The 21196-nt window shown below is 52.4% G+C and overlaps 1 protein-coding gene and 1 pseudogene across 2 annotated transcripts; both read left to right on the top strand.

The window, feature by feature from the left end:
* The first annotated feature begins 980 nt into the window (after positions 1–980).
* LOC111822666 (40S ribosomal protein S29 pseudogene) lies at positions 981–1740 on the top strand (annotated as a pseudogene).
* Positions 1741–3254: 1514 nt separating this feature from the next.
* Positions 3255–19839, top strand: SPI1 (Spi-1 proto-oncogene). 2 transcript variants are annotated; one of them, XM_004387700.2, is made up of 5 exons: positions 3255–3474; positions 6597–6693; positions 17128–17315; positions 18110–18272; positions 19520–19839. In XM_004387700.2, the coding sequence occupies exons 1-5, from the start codon at positions 3430–3432 to the stop codon at positions 19837–19839; spliced, it is 813 nt and encodes a 270-aa protein (XP_004387757.1). In that variant the 5' UTR covers positions 3255–3429. The 2 variants fall into 2 exon arrangements, with proteins under 2 accessions (XP_004387757.1, XP_012414337.1); XM_012558883.2 differs by having other exon boundaries at positions 6594–6693.
* The last annotated feature ends 1357 nt before the right edge of the window (positions 19840–21196 follow it).

Genomic DNA, 21196 nt, shown 5'->3' with positions numbered 1-21196 from the left:
GACCCTTCCTGCTCTTCTTGTCATTACTTAGAATTTGAATCCTACTACTCAGAAGGATTTGGAGCCCTGGTGGCACAGTGGTTAACAGCTCAGTTGCTAATCAAAAGGTCGGCAGTTCGAATCCACCATCTACTCCTTGGAAACCATATGGAGCAGTTCTACTCTGTCACATGGGGTCGCTATGAGTCAAAATCGACTCAGTGGCATCTAACAACAACATATACATAACAAAACATTTGCCATTTCAACAATCTTCACATGTACAATTCAGTGACATTAATTATGTTCATCATATTGTTCAACTATCACCCTTATCCGTTCCCAATTTTTCCATCGCCCCCTGGATCTCTTTTATGGGCTTCCTTCCCTAGGTCCTGAGGCTGGGGCCAGACTTGGGACAATGGAATCTCTTCCCCTGGAGCCTCCCGTGAGGCTTAGGCCTCAGGAACACACCGCCAACTTGCTTTCTTGTCTGCACCAAGATGGGCACCACGCTCCCTGCTTAAAACCAGCAAGAAGGCTCCACAATTGCCCCAGATATAATCCAGGTCCTTGACTTGGCACTCGAGGCTTTTTCCTCGCCTGTCCTGCCTTGCTTCCTGCCTTTCCCATCACCAGCCACAAAGACGGGTCGCCCACTGTCCCCTGGTTCTTTATCACCTCCTTGCCTTTGCACAGGCAGATTCCTCAGCCAGGCATGCCCTTTCCCTTGGATGCTTTGCTGAGACTCTACTACCTCTGGCCCTGACCAAATTAATTGCTCCCCAATGCACCTAGCACCTCCCTATGTGTGGTCCCCCTACAAAGAATCATGCTATCTGTTGACATGTCTGTTCTCTCTGTAGGCTTGTGAGCTCCTGGCGGCGGGGGGAATGCCTTGTTCATGTTTGTACCTCCTTACAGGGCCCAGCAAGGAGTCATGGTGATGCAACAGTTAAGTGCTCAGCTGCTGAGAGGTAGGTGGTTCGAACCCGCCCAGCAGGCCCTGGGAGAAAGACCTGGCGATCTGCTCCTATAAAGATTACAGCCAAGAAAACCCAATGGGGCAGTTCTACTCTGTCACATGGACTTACTATGAGTTGAGATTGGCTTGACAGGACCTAACAAACAAACTCAGGGCCCAGCACATGGAAGACACTTAATAAAAAGCAATGCCTTTTGCCGTGGTGCATCCCTTAAAGCAAGATGTGTCACGAGCTGCTCTACTGGAGACACCTGTGCAAGTTCAGCCAGGGTTCCTGCTCTTGCCATGTGTGCTCAAACAAGCATAGTCTGATTGGACTTATGGCTTCAATATGTGCAGCCAGTGTCTCCATCAGTACACGAAGGATATAGGTGTCATCAAGTTGGACTAAGTGATCTCCCTTGAAGAGATTATCCAAGACATCTACTCAACAAAAAAAACTGTTTGTACATAAAATTTAAAAATCTTCAATTAAAAAAAGCTGGTGATTAAATGAATAAATAAGCACAAAAAACAACCAAACCAAGACAATAATGAATGCACGAATGAGCACATCGAGCAGGACCTGGTTCTCATGGAGTAGACAATGCTCCCTTCCCACATCAAGTCACCTGGGCCTTGTTGATGGTGAAGTAGGGAATGAGGATGGAGTCGATGACACACCAGTCCCATCTCTCCCCTTCTCTTGGGGAGCAGCTTTGGTCAGGGCCCTAGGGAGCCCTGGGGACTTGTGACCTGGACCCCTTAGAGCTCCACGTGCAGACGCAAAAATAAGTGCAGATGGAAGTGAAATAGGTCTAATGGTGAGCCCTGGCCTTTGCTCCCAGCGAAGAAACACCTGGGGGACTGGGATTTCACTGGCAGGAAATGGCAGACTAGTCTTAGTGGGCAGGAGATATAGAGCAATGGGTTAGACTACACAGGGGAGAAAAACTGAATGTTCAAGCAGTTCTCCCCCAACAGAGTAGACTCGACAGAGATCAATGGGTCAAAAATGCTTCTACTAATTGCCCCTCATTCCTCCACCCTCCAGACTAGATCAGGAGCTCTCTGAAGGCAGGGATCTTGTCCAATACTTTTCTGTTTTCCCAGCACGCAGCACAGGGCCTTGAACTCAGTGAATTTTGGCAGAATGATGCAAGTATGTATGGATGGATAGATGTACGTATGTATGTATGTATGGCTGGCTGGCTGTCTGGCTGGGTGGGTGGCTGACTGGCTGATTGGGTGAAGGGATGAATGGATGAGTGAATGAGTGGATGGACAGATGAACCAATATATTAACAGATTCAGAGATGGATACAAAGTGGATAAACAGCTGGACATATGGAAATACGGACTGATGGGTGGATAAAGCATGGATGGACTGACATATGGACATACAGATGGCTAGATGGACAAGTAAATAAACAGGTGGATGGATGAATGGATTGACAGATAAACGGATAAATAAATGGCATGATGAGTGGATGGATGGGTGGACAGATAGATAAACGGATGGGAAAACAGATAAACGGATGAACAGACAACAAACGTTTGTAAACTAGGAAGACTAGATTGTAATTCAGGCACTGGGAAGGTATCAGAGACAGAGATATCTGAGCTAAGAACAGAGCCTCTAGGGATTTGGAAGAAGCTGTGGTACTCTGGAAACTGGGAGGGGAGAGTGTAAAAACCCAGGACCCCCCTCTGGTGGAAGAGAAGGCTGTGTGAAGGAACTCCGAGGGAAGGGAGAAAGTAGCACTATGTTGAGGGCCCCAACCCTGAGCCCAGCCTCAGCCTGGGCAGAACCTAGGCATTGGATCCAAGGTCCACAGGAAGAGCCAGGCTGGGGAGTCTGTCAGATCAGAGCCCTCAGTAAGCCAGGCTGACCCCAGGAAGTGGAGGCCCCAAAAAGTTGCTCCTACCAGCTCCGACCCCAAGGAAGTGACTGTTGGCCATGTGAGGGTCTCAAGAGAAGCAGCCATTCGTGAGGTAGGGATTTCAGAGCCTCAGTAGGGCCTGGGGGCGGCAAAGGCCTCCTGTGGTAGAGCCAGCCTTCCTCTCTCACACCCTCCCCCTCCCCATCCCAGCCCCCAAGGCCGCCCCTCGCAGTCCCAGCTTCCTCTGGGGAGGGGGCCTGGCCCCCATGGCCTCCCAGGCCAGCCCCTGGAGCACCACCTGCCCCAGCCGGCCAGAGACTTCCTGTAGTGCAAGAGATTTATGCAAACGGGCTGGGGCGGTGGTGATGTCACCCCAAGGGGACTATCTCCCAGCGGCAGGCCCTTCGATAAAATCAGGAACTTGTGCTGGCCCTGCAATGTCAAGGAAGGGGGCTCACCCAGGGCTCCTGTAGCTCAGGGGGCAGGCCTGAGCCCTGTGCCCGCCCCGCGTCCATCCAGCCCCCGACGGGGCGCCCCATCCCGAGGGGCTCCATAGTGGCCCCCACCGAGACAGGGGACCCGACTGGCTCGGAGCTCGGCTGGATGTTACAGGCGTGCAAAATGGAAGGGTTTCCCCTCGTCCCCCCTGTGAGTACTGGGATTCCTCCGCTCGGCCAGCCTGGGGCCCTTGCTTGCTTGCCCACCACCTGCCCACCAGCCGGTCAGCTGCCCCTTGGCTCGCTATCTGTGGGAAGTTGGTGTTTCCTCCCTGGAGCTCCTGGCCTAAGACCCAGCAAGCGGGCCACGGGCTTCCTCGAAGCGTGCCCGGCGGGCTGAGGGCTGGCCTTGGTGGGGCTGTGATCGGTGGGGCCTGAACAGTTATTTATAGATGGGCTGGGTGGCAGGCCCAAGCTCCAGGGTAGGGCTCTGAGCTGAGGATGGTGAGGGCGGCAGCAGAGGGGTAGAGGAAGAGCTGATGGGGAGACAGGCATAGGGGGAAGCCGGTCGCCAGGACAGTAAGGAGTTGAGGGAAGGAGTGAACAGGCCAGAGGTCTCGGCCGTGGCCCGGAGGCTCCTGGAGACTGAAGTTGAAGTAACTCTGGGTCTCCAACACCCAGTATGGGGCCTGGCACAGAGGACACGTTTGGTGTTGACTGAAGGGTTTGGGCCTTGGCCCGCTGGTCCCTAGGAGGCTGGGGCAAGGGGCTGAACCAAGGGCTGGGGCAGGAGCTGGGGCACGGTTTGGGGCTGGGGAAGGGTTTGGAGCAGGGGCTGGGGTAGGGGCTGGGCAAGGGCTGAGCCAAGGGCAGGGGCAGGATATGGGGCTGGGGCAGGGACTAGGGCAGGGGCTGGGGTAGGGGCTGGGGCAGGGTTGGGGGCAGGGACTGGAGCAGGGTTGGGGGCAGGGGCTGGGGCAAGGGCTGAGGCAGGGACTGGGGATGAGGCTGGGGCTGGGACTGGGGTAGGGTTTAGGGCAGGAGTTGGGCAGGGGCTGGAGCAGGGACTGGGGCAGGGGCTGGGGCAGGGACTGGGGCAGGGGCTGGGGCAGGGGCTGGGGCAGGGGCTGGGGCAGGGGCTGGGGCAGGGACTGGGGCAGGGTTTGGGGCAGGGACTGGGGCAGGGGCTGGGGCAGGGGCTGGGGGAGTGGCTGGGACAGGGGCTGGGGCAGGGTTTGTGGCAGGCACCGGGGTAGGGGCTTGGCAGGGACTGGGATAGGGGCTGGGGCAGGGACTTGGGCAGCGACTGGGGCAGGGTTTGTGGCAGGAACTGTGGCAGGGGCTGGGGCAGGGACTGGGGTAGGGGCTGGGGCAATACCCACTGCTCCCTACCTCAGTGACAGTTGCAGCCTCAGGCAGGGGTCAGACTGGGACTCTCTAGAAGACACCTCTCCCTTCCTCCCAACCCTTCTCAGGGCTGGGCTGGGGAGGGGTAGCCAGGAAGGGCTGGCTGCAGGGCCTGCCCACTTGACTCAGCTTTCCCGGCCTAAAGGCAGCTCCCTTCCCCGCCCCAGCCCAGCCCAACCTCAGAACCCAAGGAGGCACCCCAGGAGGCACCCCAGGCTTGACACCCTTGAGAGTCAGGCTCAGAGCTGGGCCTCCAGCCTCCTTACTCAGCTGGACGCAAACAGGACCGGTCACTGCCCCCCACCCTGTCCCACCCTTCTCTCCACCTGGGGCCAAGAAGACGGGGGTCGGGGGGGAGGCTGGGCAGGGTGGGAGAGGCTGTCCCAGGAAGAGCCGCTTAGCCTCCAGAGAGCTACAGGTTGGGGCTTGGCCACACTGGCTCCCTCTCTTGACCTCAACTCTCAATCCCGGTGCTCACATAGAGCCAGGCAGGAGGCAGCATCCTCTTGGGCCCCCACACCAGACCCCTCAGCCCCTCCCTAGCCCCAGAGGCCACTTCTGGGTGCCTCCTGAGAGGGTGGGCTCCCAAGACAGTCCTGGCCCCCAACCCAAGCTCTGAGGGCCAGAGTAACCATTCTGTAATCCTTGGGCACACACTGTGGGGGTGGAGAGAGGCCTGATGACTGCTGGGAAGGCTCTGAGGGTACACGTTCCCATGCTATGCCAGTGTGTGTGTGGGGGGGGAGGGAAGAGGATGGGAGGGAGGAGGGAGAGGAGGTAGGAGGAGAGAAGAGAGGAGGCGGATGAGGGAGAGAAGAGGGGGAGGAGGGAGAGAAGAGGGAGAGGAGGTAGGAGGAGGGAGAGGAGAAAGGGGGAGGAGGGAAAGGAGGAGGAGAACAAGCATGCAAGGAGGGAAGAAGAAGGACAGGGAGGGATGAAGAGAGGGAAGATGGTGGAGAGGGCGGAGGGGAGAAGGAACGGAGGAGAAGGACAGGAGGGAAAGGAGAGGTGTGGAGGGGACAGGGAGGAGGAGAGGAGGCAAGCAAAGAATTGAGAGGAGTGAGGGCAGGAAGGGGTGAAGGGAGGGGAAAGGGCAGCAGGAGAGGGAGTATCCCAGTGACAGTGTGGTGGGAGGAGGGAGGGCGAGTGGATCAAGGCTCTGGCCACCCCATAGGCCCCCAAGCTGAAGACCCTCAGTGTGAATGGTGGCCCTGAGTCTCATGAGGCCTGGGCCCAGGCTGTGAGAGGGAGAGAGTGGGGGCTGGGGGGAGGCAGTGAGAGGATGCGGGTGCGTGTGCTGTGAGGATGGGCATGCCAGTGAAATGTGAGTGACTGAGTGCAAGCATAGGAGTGTGGATATGTGTGTTCTCAGGCTTGAACACAAGTCAATCCATGCGACCGTCTGTGTGCCTACAGGGGCAAGTGTACAATGGCTTGTGTGTTTGTGTGTGGCCACAAGTGCATGTATGAATGTGTGTGTTACTGTGTGACTAGGAGGGTGAGTATACAAGTGTGTGTGGTTAGGGTCTATGTGTGTGAGTGACCTCGCTATGAGTGTGGGTGTAATTGGTGCGAGAGGGTTCATACGTGAGACTGTACACACACAGGTGTGAGTGTGAGGTGGCTGGGAGCAGTCGCTGGGCAGGTGGAGGAGCCATGCTCTCCTCTCAGGCCTGGTCTTCTTTTGACCTCTGACCTCCAGGTTCCTTGCACCTCTTCCTGCAGGAGCCAAGCATCCTGCTTTCCTGGGCCCCCTGCCCCACTGTCTGTGCTCCCACTCTCTGATTCTGACCTCTACAATTCCAAGCAGAAAGAGGCCCCTCAGTCAGGGAGGGCGGTTGGACTCAACATATTGGGGGGCTGCAAACCTGGCTGAAATCTCCCTACCGTAGTCCATCCAGGCCCTGACCCCTCTTCTCTCAGCAGCCAACGGAAGACCTGGTTCCCTATGACGCGGATCTGTACCAACGCCCAACGCACGATTACTACCAATATCTCAGCAGCGATGGAGACAGCCACAGTGGTGAGTACGTGACACCCCCACCACGCCCACCACTTTCCCAGCCTGCCCCGGGCACCCGAGCTACTCCTCGTCTCCTGCCTGGAGAGAAAAAAGAAGAAATGGTTTCCAGAGCATCTTTGGCATTCTGAGAATTGTGCTGAGTTAGCTCTTGGGGAAGTGAATTCACTACCCCAAGACTTCACACTCCCAGCCTCCATTTATTGAGCATCTTTGGTGTGCCAAGGCCCGAAGTTAGTTTCCTCCACGTATAGCTTCTTGTCCAACCCTTGTGGCCTTTTTACAGACAAGAAAACTGAGGCTGGGGAGTTTGGTGCCTTGCACAAGTTCACAGGGCTAGTCAGCGGAGCCCAGCTCTATCTGTCCCAAGTCCAGGGCTTTTTTCTCTGCCCCCACACCTCCGATTCCCTCCTTCTTCCTCTCTGTTCTTGTCACCCCCTTCACTTCCAACTCCCCGTTGCTGCACCCCCGCTCCCTCCTGTGTGTGGCTAGAAGTGTTTCTCAACCTTGGCACTGTTGCCATTTTAGGCTGATCTTTGTCGTAGGGCCATCCTGTGTATTGTAGGATATTCAGCAGCATCCCTGGCTTCTACCCACTAGATACCAGTAGCACCACCAGCCATGACAATAAAAAAAGCCTCCAGACATCAACAAATGCCCCCTGGGGAGCACAGTCACCCCTAGTGGAGAACCACGGGGCTAAGGGAAAGATTCTGAGGGACCGGAGCGACCAGCTTGCTGGGGGCAGGGAAAGGGCCTGGGCCAGGGCACCCTTCTGTCTGTGCCTGACTACCCACCCCAGGCCCAGCCTCACTCCTGGAACAAATCTAGGAGAGGGGAGAGGGGCATTAGGTGCCTAGGACCTGGGCAGGGGGCTGTGTGAGGTCACGTGAAATGGGTCTTGGCATATTGTGGTGGACATCCTTGAACCAGAGGTGAGGTGGCCTAGTAATGGCTGAGGTTTCACTGGGGGATTCTCCAGAGGTCTGAGGCCTGGGCAGGTCAGACACCTGGATGTCTGCAGCACAAAAGGGCAGAGCGTGCTGGGCACCAGTGCTGAGGAAGGTCTCACACTTAGGGTCAGTCACACCCGTAGCTCCATTCTGCAGACGTGTCTGTGGCAGTCTCAGCCTGCTGGCCACACCATGTAGGGAGTCCACAGTTAGGGCAGCCACATCTGGATGCCAAACCCTGTGCACAGTTCACCTGGAACTCACACCTGGCAACTATTATAAAGGGCTCTACCTGGAAGCCAGGAGTCCCTGGGTGCCATTAACGGTTGAACTACTAACTGAAAGCTTGGGAGTTCAAACCCACCCAGAAACAACTTGGAAGAGAAGCCAGGTGGTCTCCTTCAACAAGGTCACAGCCTTGAAAACCCTACGGAGCGCAGTTCTGCTCTGAAACACGTGGGGTCGCTATGAGTCGGAATCGACTTGCCAGTCACTGGTGCTGGTGCCAGATGTTGTGGGTAGGTGATGAACACACTTTAAGGGCACATCTCAGACGCACAGGCTTCTCATGGAATTCCTGCCCCAGGGCTGTAAAATATCCTCGCTCAATCTTTTAAGTTTAATTGTAATTACACAAGAAATAATCCTCTCTGTGGAAAATCCAATTTACAGAGAAAGTCTCCCTCATCCCACTCTATTTTTAGCTTTCCTAGGCAGCCATAGCACAGTGGTTAAGAGCTACGGCTGCTAACCAAAATGTCAGCAGTCTGAATCCACCAGTTGCTCCTTGGAAACCCTGTGGGGCAGTTCTCTGTCCCTGTAGGGTCGCTGAGTCGGAATTGACTCAACAGCAACAGGTTTTTTGTTTTTTGTTTTTTTTTGCTTTTGTAGGCAGGATCAAGGGCAGGGTGACCCAGGGACCAAGGCACACACCCTTTACTAAACACTGTTTGAGGGCCCTAGATGGTCCCCCTGGCTTGATGACTGGCGCCCCCTGGTGGCCACAGGCAGCAGAACTACTCAGGTCCCAGCAAGCTGAGGGTTGCCTGGGACCGTTTTTCCTCTGTCCAATACTCTTCTCACTTTCACAGGTTTGGGTGCATTGGTGCATTTCCTTTGGGTCTACTGCAGCCTCAGTTTTCCCTCCTGTAAGATAAGGGTTCTGTCTACATACCGAGAAGCCAGCTAAGCCTGGGGCTGGGGCTGATGGAGTGAGCACTGTAGAAAAAGCCCAGGTTTTCCTAGCTCAGTGCCCAGGCAACCAGTTCCTTTTGAGATGATTCCAACTCATGGCGACCCCATGTGTGTCAGAGTAGAACTGTGCTCCGTAGGGTTTTCAATGGCTGATTTTTTGGAAGTAGATCACCAGGCCTTTCTTCTGAGGTACCTGTAGGTGGACTCAAACCTCCAACCTTTCGGTTAGTAGCTGAACACATTAACTGCACCATTTAGGGATCTTATATCTGGGGCTCTAGGAATGATTCCTGATTGGCTGCTTGAGCACCCCACTTGGGTTATGAACCACCAATTTCCCCAGAGATTCCTACAGTGTCCCCAGGGGTGCCAGGATCTACTCTCAGTCATTGCCCAGCCAGGCGTCTGACCCCTCTCTAAGCCTCTGTTGGAAGGTATTGTCTGAAGACTCGGGAGCAGAGACACCCCCACATCCTTCCACCAGTTCCTGCCTGCTCTCTGCATCTACATTTTTAGGTGGTGAAGCTTAATGTAAAGGCTTTGGAGTTGGACATGGGACCAGTTCTGGCTCCATCACTCTCCAGCTGCCTAACCTTTAGACAAGTAACTTCACCTCTCTGAGCTCCTGTTTCCTCATCTATAACGCTGAGAGCATGAAACTACTTACCCCACTGAGCTGTGACAATTAAACGTCACAGGTAATGTGTATAATATATGAGGTGATGTGATGTGCTGAGCACAGGCTAGGTAAACTCTTAGTGCATAATATGTTGGCTTTACTGCATCCCCCCAGCAGGAGAGATGAAGCATCTGGGACGGTGCGAGAAGCACTGGGGTTGGATGCAGAGGGCTATGTGACTGATCCACTGGCTCATTTTCCACTGACCCAGCTGCCAGCCACCCATCCATCCATCTACTCACCCTCCTATCCTCCCACACACCCTTCCATCCTGCCAACCACTTTTCATCCTATCACTCAGTCACTTATCTCCTCATTTGTCCACCCACCAAATATTCACTGATTATACCCCATAGACAAGACTGTTCTAGGCACTGGCAATTTCCCGATGAGCAAGACAGATAAGGTCAATGCCCTCACAGAGCTTAGAACTCAGAGAGGGAAGAGGGAGACAATAAACAAATAATCAAATAACCAGACATATCATATCATCTAGTAACAAATCCTATAAAAAGCAGAGTAATGCAGAGTGTCTGGGTATCGGGCTCCTTTAATTTGGGTGGTCAGGGAACGTCTCTTTGAGGAGGTGGTAGTTGAGTTGAAATTTGAATGAAGAGAAAGAACTGGTCATGCAAAGGGAAGGGTGTTCTAGTTGGAGAGAAGAGCAAGTACAAAAGCAGGGACCTCAATGGAGGACCAGAGTGGCTGGCCAGCAGAGGGAGAGGGGTGATAACATGAAGCCAGAGGTTGGCCTGGGCCAGATCACACAGGGCTTGAAGGCCATGCTGGGAGTTTGGATTTTATCCTCTACACAACAGGAAGCCATTGGAGGGTTTTGAGCATGGAAATGGCATGATGCAAGTAGTCTTTTTAAAAGATCACTCTGGCTGCTGTGTGGAGAATAGATGGAAAGGAGGCAAGAACAGGAGCAGGAAGAACGATTAGAAAGCTATTGGAATAATCCAGGCAAATGATGGTGGCTTGAATAAGGGTGGTGGCAGCAGAGACAGAAAGAAGTGGACAGATTCAGGATAGATTTTAAGGATAGAGCTAATAAAACCCATTGCCATCGAGTCGATTCCAACTCATAGCAACCCTATAGGACAGAGTAGAACTGCCCCATAGGGTTTCCAAGGAGTGGCTAGTGGGTTCGAACTGCTGACCTTTAGGTTAGCAGCCAAGTTCTTAACCACTGCACTGCCAGGGATCTATAAAGCTAATAAACCCATTGTCCTCAAGTCAATTCTGACTCATAGCAACCCTATAGGACAGAGTACTACTGCCCTATAGGGTTTCCAAAGAGCAGCTGGTGGATTCAAACTGCCAACCTTTTGGCTAGGAGCTGAGCTCTTAACCACTGCGCCACGAGGGCTCCCTATAGAGCTAATACGATTTGCTAATTTGGATGGTGGTGGTGAAGGAAAAAAAGTTCCAAAGTATGACTCCTTCCCTCCATCCATTCATCCATCTATCCAAACATACATCTTCTACCCACTCATTCATCCTTTATTACCACTAACCATCCACATATCCACTAACTTACACACATCTAATTAGTTATTCATCTACTTTTCCAACTATCCTTCCCTCCACCTACCAAACATTCCATTCATCTCCCAACAACCTATGCATCTAATAATTACTTATCAAGCATCTTTTATATGCCAGGCACTTTGCTAAGTGCTGTGGGATGAATAATACTCAGGTCCTGCCAGATCCATCTTTGTAAGAGTAGAATAATTAAAATGCTACTAATTAGGATACAAAAACCCAAACCCGTAGTCATCAAGCTGACTCCGACACATAGTGACCCTGTAGGACAGGATAGAACTGCTCCATAGAGTTTCCAAGGAGCACCTGGTGGATTCCAACCGCTGACCTTTTGGTTAGCAGCTGTAGCTCTTAATCACTACGCCACCAGGGTTTCCAATTAGGATACAAGATAGAGAGTAACGAGTGCCATGAGACTTAGAGCAAGCCTCTCTGTTCTCTGGCCCTCAGTTTCCACATATGAACAATGTGCAGGAGGGGCTGGGCCTCAGGAACCCCAGCCCAATGGTCCATGATTTCCTGACAAGGTTTTTTCTTGCCCCTCCTTTCTTGATTCCTCATTTTCATGCTCTGCCTTGATCTGACTTCTACTCCTATGGCAGGGAGCCTTGGGTTTCAGGCTGGGGTTTCTGCTCTGAGGAGAAAAGGGCAACTGAATTACACTTAAAGCTTGAATTTTTTTTTTTTTTTTAGTATCATTTATTTATGTCCTGGTAAATACAGGTATTTGTGACACCAGAAAGTGAGTAACAGTAGGGATGTGTGTGGAGGATTTTGGCCCCAGATTGGGAACTTGTTTAGAGGAAAACTAATGGATAGATGAACAGATGATGGATGGATGGATGAATGGATGACAGATGATAGATGGATGATGGTTGGATGATGGATGTATGGATGAATGATGGATGATGATAGGGGATGGATGGATGGATAGATGGCTGGCTGGCTGGCTGGCTGGACAGACCGATGATGGTGGGATGATGGTTGGATGATGGAAAGATAGGTGAAAGATGGATGAGGGATGAGTGATGAATGGATAGATGGAGGATGGATGGATGATGGCTGGATGGTGGATGATGGCTGGATGGTGGATGGATGGATAGATGAATGATGGATAATGATGGATGATGATGAATGGTGAATGACAGGTGGATGGATGGATAGATGGAGGATGGATGGATGATGGGTAGATGGTGGATGGGTGGATGATGGTGGACAGACGTGGATAAGAACAGTCAGTGACCACGTCTCTCTCTCTACAGGTCTTACTTAAAGTTTTCATTAATAGTGTCATTCCTCAGAGATGCTATGGTATAGTGATAAGGGTTCAGTACCTGGCGTTAGACAGAAGTAGGTTTTGATCCTGATTCTACCAATGACTGCCTGTGGATAAGGAACTTAGCCTCTTTGAGTCATAGTTTCTTCATGCACAAAAGAAAGGTCATGCTATAGTGGCTGCTTCCTCAGAGCTGTGGTGAGGATTGAGAGAGACAATGTGGACTGAGTACTTAGCACAGTGTCTGGTACATAAAACACACACTAAAAATAACTTTCATTGGTTGTTTCATCAAATATTGACTGAGGCCTACTATGTGCTGGATGCCTAAGAGGATACAGAAAGGAGGGCTCAGAGCTATCTCCGGATATGCAAATGACATTATATTCTTTTGAGGAGCAGAAAGTCATGCTAAGGGGACATAAATAGCTGATGGCATGGGTGGCCCAGTAAAGGGACAAAAAGGGATAAGGCAACGCATTCATGAAGAGTCATCCAGAAATGAGGTCTGAAGAGCCCAGGAGTGCTGGCCTTTGTACTGCATAGGACTCTTACACTGTTTCCCCAGACGGCCCCATATTTGGAACCTTTCTGCTACCAGACAGGCAGCATTTATTATGTAATTGCCTGAGTACCCAAATCAAGGGTAAAGGCAAGGTTTCCGTTGGGCCTTTTGAAACATTAATCGCAGCTTAGGAGTCTCTGTTGCAGCTTTCAGGGGACCCCAGGGCAGGGTTCCAGAGTGTCACTGCGTGAACAAATCTCCTCAGGGGACTGTTAAATGCAGATTCCCGGCTCCACCTTCAGAGCTTCTGACCCAGTGGGTCTCCCTTGGGACCTCAAATCTGCAGGCCTGTCCAACCCCAAAGTGACTGTGGTGAAGGTGTCCTCGGACACACTTTGAGAAATGCTGGCCTCAGTTGGGACCACCAGAGTGAGCTTATGGGCCAGATGTGAAGCTAGAACAGAGGTGGGGGTGGGGTGGGAAAGACAGCAATTGGGGACCCCCTCACCCCACATCTGGAGAGCTGCCCATCTAACCCTGGAGCTAGGTGGGTTTGGGGATGGGGGATTGGTGGGCAGGGTTGGTAAGGTATTCTATGAGGATCTGGGTACTTCAGCCTGGGACCAAAAAACCAAACCAAACCCACTGCCATGGAGTCTATTCTGACTCATAGTGACCCTACAGGACAGAGTAGAACTGTCCCATAGGGTCTCCAAGGAGCGGCTGGTGGATTTGAACCGCTGACCTTTTGGTTAACAGCCGAGCTCTTAACCACTACACCACCAGGGCTGGAGAAGAGAAAAATGGGAAAAGTCAGGGGTAGGGCCGGAGCAAGGGTCCACAGCTAAAGAGGAACCTGGATCCACTCACCAAATCCCAGAGCCCCAGAACATGACCCACTTTAAAGGACAGAGCAAACTCTCCCACTGTTAACTCACTGCAAGATAAATGTATGCACTGATTTTTGTGTTGTTTCCCTTCAGATTTAAATAATTTCATGGAGAAGAGTCAGGGAGATTCCTTAGGAGGCTAGGATTCATTCATTCATTCAGAACATGTTTGTTGAGCACCTACTGGGTCTAGGCACTGAGAATACCAAACAAACGAACAAAAAAACAAACCAGTTGCCATGGAGTCTATTCTGACTCATGGTGACCCCACGTGTGCAGAGTAGAACTGTGCTCCATAGGGTTTTGAAGGCTGTAACCTTTCAGAAGCAGATCACCAGGCCTTTCTTCCAAGGCACCTCTGGGTGGGTTAGAACTGCCAGTCTTTCTGTTAGTAGTCAAGCACTTAACTGCACCACCCAGAGACTCCACTGAGAATACAGAGGTGAACACAACCAGTCCCTGTCCTCATGGTGCAATACTGGGGCCCCAACTCCAGCCTTTGGAAGAAAGGGACAGGCTGGTCCCCTAAAACTACTTCCCTATGGGTGTCAGGGAATGAGGTGGGAAGGGGAAGAAATAAACAAATGTCAAATGTCTGCTGTATGCTCGTGTGCTAAGCCAGACATTTGAGAATAAAATATTAATAATAATAATGATGATGATGACGATGGTTGGCATTTATTGACTTTTACTTTGTGCCAGTTTCTATTCGAAGCACTTTGCATGCATTAGTCATTTAATCCTCACAGTAAGCCTATGAGATGGGTGTAATTATTAGGCCCATCTTACAGATGAGGAAACTGAGGCCTAGACAAATGGAATGAACTGCCCAGTCTCACACGGTGGTAAATGGCAGAGCCAGGATTTGGTCCCAGCTCTGGCTGACTCCCAAATGATGTATTCTCTTCCCTCTATACCGTGTGCCTCATAGAGGTGGGAGCCTGGGCTGCATGGATCGTGGGGTCAAATGATTTCACGCGCAGATGAGACCTCAGTAGCTACCCTGTTGCGTCCCCAACTTTTACAGGGGGAGTCAGAGGCTCAGGGAGAGAAAATGTCTTGTCCAGAGTCTCACAGCAAATCCACCACAGAGCCAGGATTAGAACACGAGTCCTTTGATATCCAGTCCAGAAGCGTTTGAGTATGTGTTTGTGAGAGAGACAGAGACAGAGAGAAAAAGAGGGAGGGGGGTGGAAAGGGAGACACATACACACACACTCACACATCCCACACATACTCTCACACACACACTCATACTCACAAAATCATATACACACCACATATACACTCAACTCATTTACACACATTGACACTCACACACACAAATCCCACATACACCCACACTCACACAGACACATACATATACTCTCTCACATATACACTACAAACATACCACATACACACACACACTGCACACACTCACCTGGGGCTGGTGGTGGTCCCCTTCTGGGCTATGCACTTGTCCCAGAGACGCTACCCTGGCCTAGCGTGTCTGTACACTCCCTTTTTGGGCCACAGGAGAAAATCCCTCTTGTCACTTGATTACCACACTTTCTTTCAGACCCCAAATTGTACCCAGGAAGTCCTCAGTCATGTGGCAGTTTTTGTTCCTGGAAAAGGGGTCCAGAGAAACCATGTTGAGGACCTGCCCTAGTCCCAAGACACGGCTCCCACTGGCATTTGGCTGTTCCGCAAACTCTAGTCCCCTACCACAGACTCTGAGGCATGCCCACAGGGAGTTTCCAGAAAAGGCTTGGGTCCTTCACTGGAGCACAGCTGCAGGTGCCCAAGGCCATGGCTTTGTAGGGGCAGCACTGTGCCCCTGAACAAGTTGTATGTGAGGAATGTCAGCCCTGTGACTCTGCAGTCACACCTTGCCCATGTGACGAGCCTGTGTGTGCGTGGGCAGCCAGTCAGCTCAGGAACCAGTGGGAGGGCTCAGGGAGGGGAGAGGAGCCAGTTTTCCCTGAGGACCCACTTGGCAGGCCCTGTGCTATTGTTGTTGGGTGCCGCTGAGTTGATTCCTCATGTGACACAGTAGAACTGTTCCACAGGGCAGTGGCATCACTAGGGTCGGTGTCACCCGGCCCACAGACCTCCCCCCATACCAGACCATGCAGAATCCTTAGTTATGTGTTTTGTAGTAATGTTACTCATAAGTCATAATTCCCGTATATCACTCCTTCTTTTCCTTTAATCACTACTTCATTCTCAAAAAAGTTATTGATATAGGTTCACAAATACTAATTACCACAATACTGTAGCTAAACCACCAGAAAATGTGACAAAAATCAGCGAATATAAAAACACTGGCAGCAACAATAAAAATAACAGTGCAGGCTTGTAGCTGCATGCAGACCAAACCCCGTGATTCGAAGCTTCATTGTAATTGGGTATTAACGACAGCTTTGACCAGAGCGCACTACAAGGTTTTCGAAAAGTAAATTAGCATAGAGTTTTAGCCTTGTAGGTATATTGATACATGTAAGCTGGGCTTACAAAAAACGTTTTTGTTGTTATAACTAACAACGGGGATATTTTTACAGTCATTCTGGTGTCACCCCTCTGACAGTGTCACCCGGTGGGGTCCGCACCCCCTACAACCCCCTAGTGATGCCACTGCTATGGGGTTTTCTTGGCTGTAATCTTTACGGAAGCAAATCACAAGGTCTTTCTCCCACAGAGCCACTGGCTGGATTCGAACCGCCAACATTTTGATTAGCAGCCAAGCGCCACCAGGGCTCCTTGGTCCTGTGCTAGGAGTTTCTAAAACATGAACTCATTTGTATCCTCACAATACCTACTATCCCCATTTTACAGGTGAGGCAGCCGAGGCCAGAGAGGCCCATACATGTGCCGGAGGCCACACAGCAAGTAAATGGCAGAGCTGGGTTTCAGACTCTTTGGCTGAAAAGCCTGCATCCTTGCCACATGGACGAGGCATGTGCTATATAGCCTCTCCAACCTCAGTGTCCTCATCTATAAAATGGAGTAAACAAAGAAGTCCCTGGGTAGCATAAATGGTTAAGCACTCGACTACCAGCCGAAAGGTTGATGGCTCGAACCTACCCAGAAGCACCTCGGGAGACAGGCCTGGCAATCTGCCTCTGAAAGGTCACAGTCTAGGGTTTTCAAAAATCCTGTGGGTCAGTTCTACTGTGCACGCTGGGGGTCGCCAAGAGTCGGAATTGACTCGACCGCAGCTAACAACGACAACAACCTACCAAAGTGAGTGATGTGCGTTGAACAAGATAATTAATAAAAACTCTTAACCCTGCTTGGCACGTGGTAAGAGCTACATACAGGCCAGGCGTTATTATTTTATTTTATTGTAACCTTCTGCCCTGCCCACACGGGCTCACCCCGCACTGCCTCCCTGTCCCCCGCAGACCATTACTGGGACTTCCACCCCCACCACGTGCACAGCGAGTTCGAGAGCTTCACGGAGAACCACTTCACCGAGCTGCAGAGCGTGCAGCCCCCGCAGCTGCAGCAACTCTACCGACACATGGAGCTGGAGCAGATGCACGTCCTCGACACCCCCATGGCGCCGCCCCACGCCAGCCTCGGCCACCAGGTGTGTGCGCCCATCCTGCAGGAGCCGCCTGGCCTGTGGTGAGGCCCGGAGCTTCACAGGAAGCTGACACAGGCTCTTACTCAACTCAGCTTCCTGCCCCACAGCGCCAACGGCGACAGGAGCCCCAACGGCTGCCTCCTGACCCTCTGACTGACCTCGTGACCCCCCACCCTTATCTCCTCTCGTCCCTCAGACGGCCAGACCCCAGATAATTCCCACACCCCACGCTGGTCCTCCAGACGCCAGCGGCCTTGTTGTGGGTGGGCCCTTCTGACCCTCACTGACTGTATCCCCACTTACATCCAAGTCTGAACACTCACCTCCACTGGCCTCTCACTCTCCCCAGTGACCTCTCTAATGACCCAACTCAGCCCCACAGCCCGCCCTCCCAATCAGGGACCTCTGCTGACCTCCACTGCCCCTTCACCAACTCACCACCCCACTTAGTAAACCCCATTCACTCTCGTACTCCACTCACTGGCCCCACGGCACTCCCATGTCTGGCCCCAGGGCTGCTGCTAGGCCATACAGCACCTTTGTGTGTATGAGAAAAAGGCACCGCTTTCCCAGGCCACGCAGCCCTAAACCTGGAGGTCCAGCATCCCGTGCCCCTACAGCTCAGGGCCCTTGTGCAGGGCATGGCCGGCACATCTGTGTGTGGTGACCCTGACTGACCCCAACTTTCCCAGCCTTCTCCCAATCTTTCTGCCTGCTGCTATACTTGCAGCCCTCAGCACGGGTTTTCTCACCCCAAAGTTCCTACTGACTTAACTCCCTTCCCCTCACCTGCCTAGGTCTCCTACCTGCCCCGGATGTGCGTCCCATACCCCTCCCTGTCCCCGGCCCAGCCCAGCTCGGATGAGGAGGAGGGTGAGCGGCACAGCCCCCCACTGGAGGTGTCTGACGGGGAGGCCGATGGCCTGGAGCCGGGGCCCGGCCTCCTGCATGGGGAAACAGGTAGAAAACCCAGCCCCAGCCCTGACCCACCCTGACTCGGGCCATATCTGTGCGCCATCCCCACTCCAGTCAAGGCTGACGAACAGTCATGCCACAGACCTCTGTGTGTGGGTTCATCTCTCCGTGCAGTGTGAGTGTGTGCGTGTGTATGTGAGTGTGTACCTCTCTGTGCAGTGGGAGTGTATGTGAGTGTGTGTATGTGAGTGTGTACCTCTCTGTGCAGTGTGTGAGTGTACGTGAGTGTGTGTGTATGTGAGTGTGTACCTCTCTGTGCAGTGTGGAAGTGTATGTGAGTGTGTGTGTATGTGGGGGTGTACCTCTCTGTGCAGTGTGGGAGTGTATGTGAGTGTGTGTATGTGGGGTGTACCTCTCTGTGCTGTATGTGTGTGCATCTTTCTGTGCTATGTGAGTGTATACCTCTGTGCAGTGTGAGTGTGAGTGTGTATGTGTATGTGTGTGCACCTCTTTGCACCATGTGATTATATGTGTGTATGTGAGTGTGTGCCTCTCTGCTGTGTGTGTGTGTATGTGAATGTGTATCTCTCTGTGCTGTATCTCTTGCTGTGTGCATGTATGTGAGTTGTATGGATCTCTCTGTGCTGTGTGTGACTGTATATGAGCGTGTGAGTGTGTGTGTGTGTATCTCTCTGTGCTGTGTGTGACTGTATATGAGCGTGTGAGTGTGTGTGTGCGCATCTCTTTGTGCTGTGTGTGACTGTATATGAGCGTGTGTGTGTGTGCATCTCTGTGTGCTGTGTGTGACTGTATATGAGCGTGTGAGTGTGTGTGTGTATCTCTCTGTGTTGTGTGTGACTGTATATGAGCACGTGAGTGTGTGTGTGGCGTCTCTGTGCTGTGTGTGACTGTATATGAGCGTGTGAGTGTATGCGTGTGTGCATCTATCTGTGCTGTGTGTGACTGTATATGAGCGTGAGTGTGTGTGTGTGCATCTACCTGTGCTGTGTGTGACTGTATATGAGCGTGAGTGCGTGTGTGTGCATCTATCTGTGCTGTGTGTGAGTGCATGTGAATGTGTCTGCGTATGTGTGTGCACCTGGCGTGGGACAGCGGTTTCCCCGAGACCCTCCTAGCCACCCCAGTCCTTCCCCAGTGACCACCCCCCACACTGGAGGTTGTGGTGGGTCTCAGTCCCCACCCAGAGGGGTCCCACATGAGGGACGTACGGGGGTGGATCACTGTGTCAGGGCCTGACCCCGTCCCACCGCCCTGGCCCCTCGCCCTCACAGGGAGCAAGAAGAAGATCCGCCTGTACCAGTTCCTGCTCGACCTGCTCCGCAGTGGCGACATGAAAGACAGCATCTGGTGGGTGGACAAGGACAAGGGAACCTTCCAGTTCTCGTCCAAGCACAAGGAGGCGCTGGCGCACCGCTGGGGCATCCAGAAGGGCAACCGCAAGAAGATGACCTATCAGAAAATGGCCCGCGCGCTGCGCAACTATGGCAAGACAGGCGAGGTCAAGAAGGTCAAGAAGAAGCTCACCTACCAGTTCAGCGGGGAGGTGCTGGGCCGCGGGGGCCTGGCCGAGCGGCGCCACCCGCCCCACTGAGCCCAGGGGCCGCAGAATCAGCCAGGCCCCGCCAGGCCTCCCCGCCGGCCATAGCATTAACCCCTCGCCCGGCCCGGACACAGGGAGGGAAGCTCCCAGGGGCCAGAGGCAGGACTGTGGTGGGCCAGGCCTTGCCTCACCCGCCCACTCCCCACCTGCCAGCCCCCTCCCCAGACCCCTGCTTCACCTCCCACCAGGACTCCAGCCTCGGCTCCAGAAAGCCACCGGGGGGCGCTTGACCCGACTGAAGGATCAGCCTCGCTTAGTACAATCAGCCGTTCTTTCTTGGGAGTTCCAAGTCATCATATTTGTATAAATTGAATCCTCCTTTCTAAGCATCTCCCCCTTCCTACACTTTTCACCCATCTGCCCCCTCAAGAAACTGAGTAATTAAAGTTATTCTCAGTGAACCCTCTTGCAGCACAGACAGTCTTTATAAAAAAGTATAACCTTACCCAGTGTTCTCTTTGGAAAATTTTTGTGCACCTCATCTGGGTCGTGGGTGCGACGTCTCTCTTTTTCTCATTTGTGCTTTGGGGATTTACTGAGGACCGTGCCCAGTGCTGGATCCTGGGGGCCTGAGGACAAATGATACACAGTTCTGACCCAGAGGTAGAGTCTGGTGGAAAGAACCCTTCCTCGGTTGTTATTAAGGGAATAAATTATATTAAAAAGCTCTCTGCACCTGACAATTTTTTTTTTAAGCCTCAGTGGGGTTTGAACGCATAATCTTTAGGTTACAAGCCCAATGATAATAATAATAGCAACAACTCTGAATTTTCTGGTCATTTATTATATACCAACCTTTAGAGGTGGAATCTGATTATCACCCCCATTTTACTGAGGCTCGTAGAGGTCAAATAAGGTCCAAGGTCACATAGCTGGTGAGTGGATGCCAATCCAGGGCTATTGCTGCCCCGTTGGTGGGCTACCCCCTCAGAGAGGAAGCTTTACTTATCAGCCTTCCCTTACCCAGAGCAGGACACTTATCATGCCGAGGCTCAGGAATTAAGCACTGAAGGCCTCCATTCGGCCACAAAGCATTCTCACAAAATCAATGCCCAGGAAGACAGTAGACACAGGCAAATCCCTCGTGTGTAGCCTCATGGTGTCACGCGCTTGCCTTACCACACTCACATGTATGTTGGCACATTTGCTGACATGCTTACTCACACGTATGCTCACGTGTTCACAGTTTGCTCACATGTCTGTTCACATGCATACTCATGCTCAGTGTTCACGTGCTTGCTCACACATATTCACATGCATGCTCACATGTACTCTCATGTTTGCATGCATGTTTCCTCACACGTTTGCTCACACATGTGCTCACACCTATGTTTACCCATTTGCCCAC

The sequence above is a fragment of the Trichechus manatus genome, unplaced genomic scaffold (assembly GCF_000243295.1).
Source record: "Trichechus manatus latirostris isolate Lorelei unplaced genomic scaffold, TriManLat1.0 scaffold00191, whole genome shotgun sequence".
Classification (NCBI taxonomy): domain Eukaryota; kingdom Metazoa; phylum Chordata; class Mammalia; order Sirenia; family Trichechidae; genus Trichechus; species Trichechus manatus.
Note: the sequence above shows the minus strand (reverse complement) of the source record. Positions and strands in the feature narration are given on the sequence as shown.

Coding starts and splice junctions, on each gene's coding strand:
- SPI1 (XM_012558883.2), top strand. CDS start 3,430: ATGTTACAGGCGTGCAAAATGGAAGGGTTTCCCCTCGTCCCCCCT. Junction 3,475..6,593: donor GGTTTCCCCTCGTCCCCCCT/GTGAGTACTGGG, acceptor CTCTTCTCTCAG/CAGCCAACGGAAGACCTGGT. Junction 17,316..18,109: donor ACGCCAGCCTCGGCCACCAG/GTGTGTGCGCCC, acceptor TCACCTGCCTAG/GTCTCCTACCTGCCCCGGAT.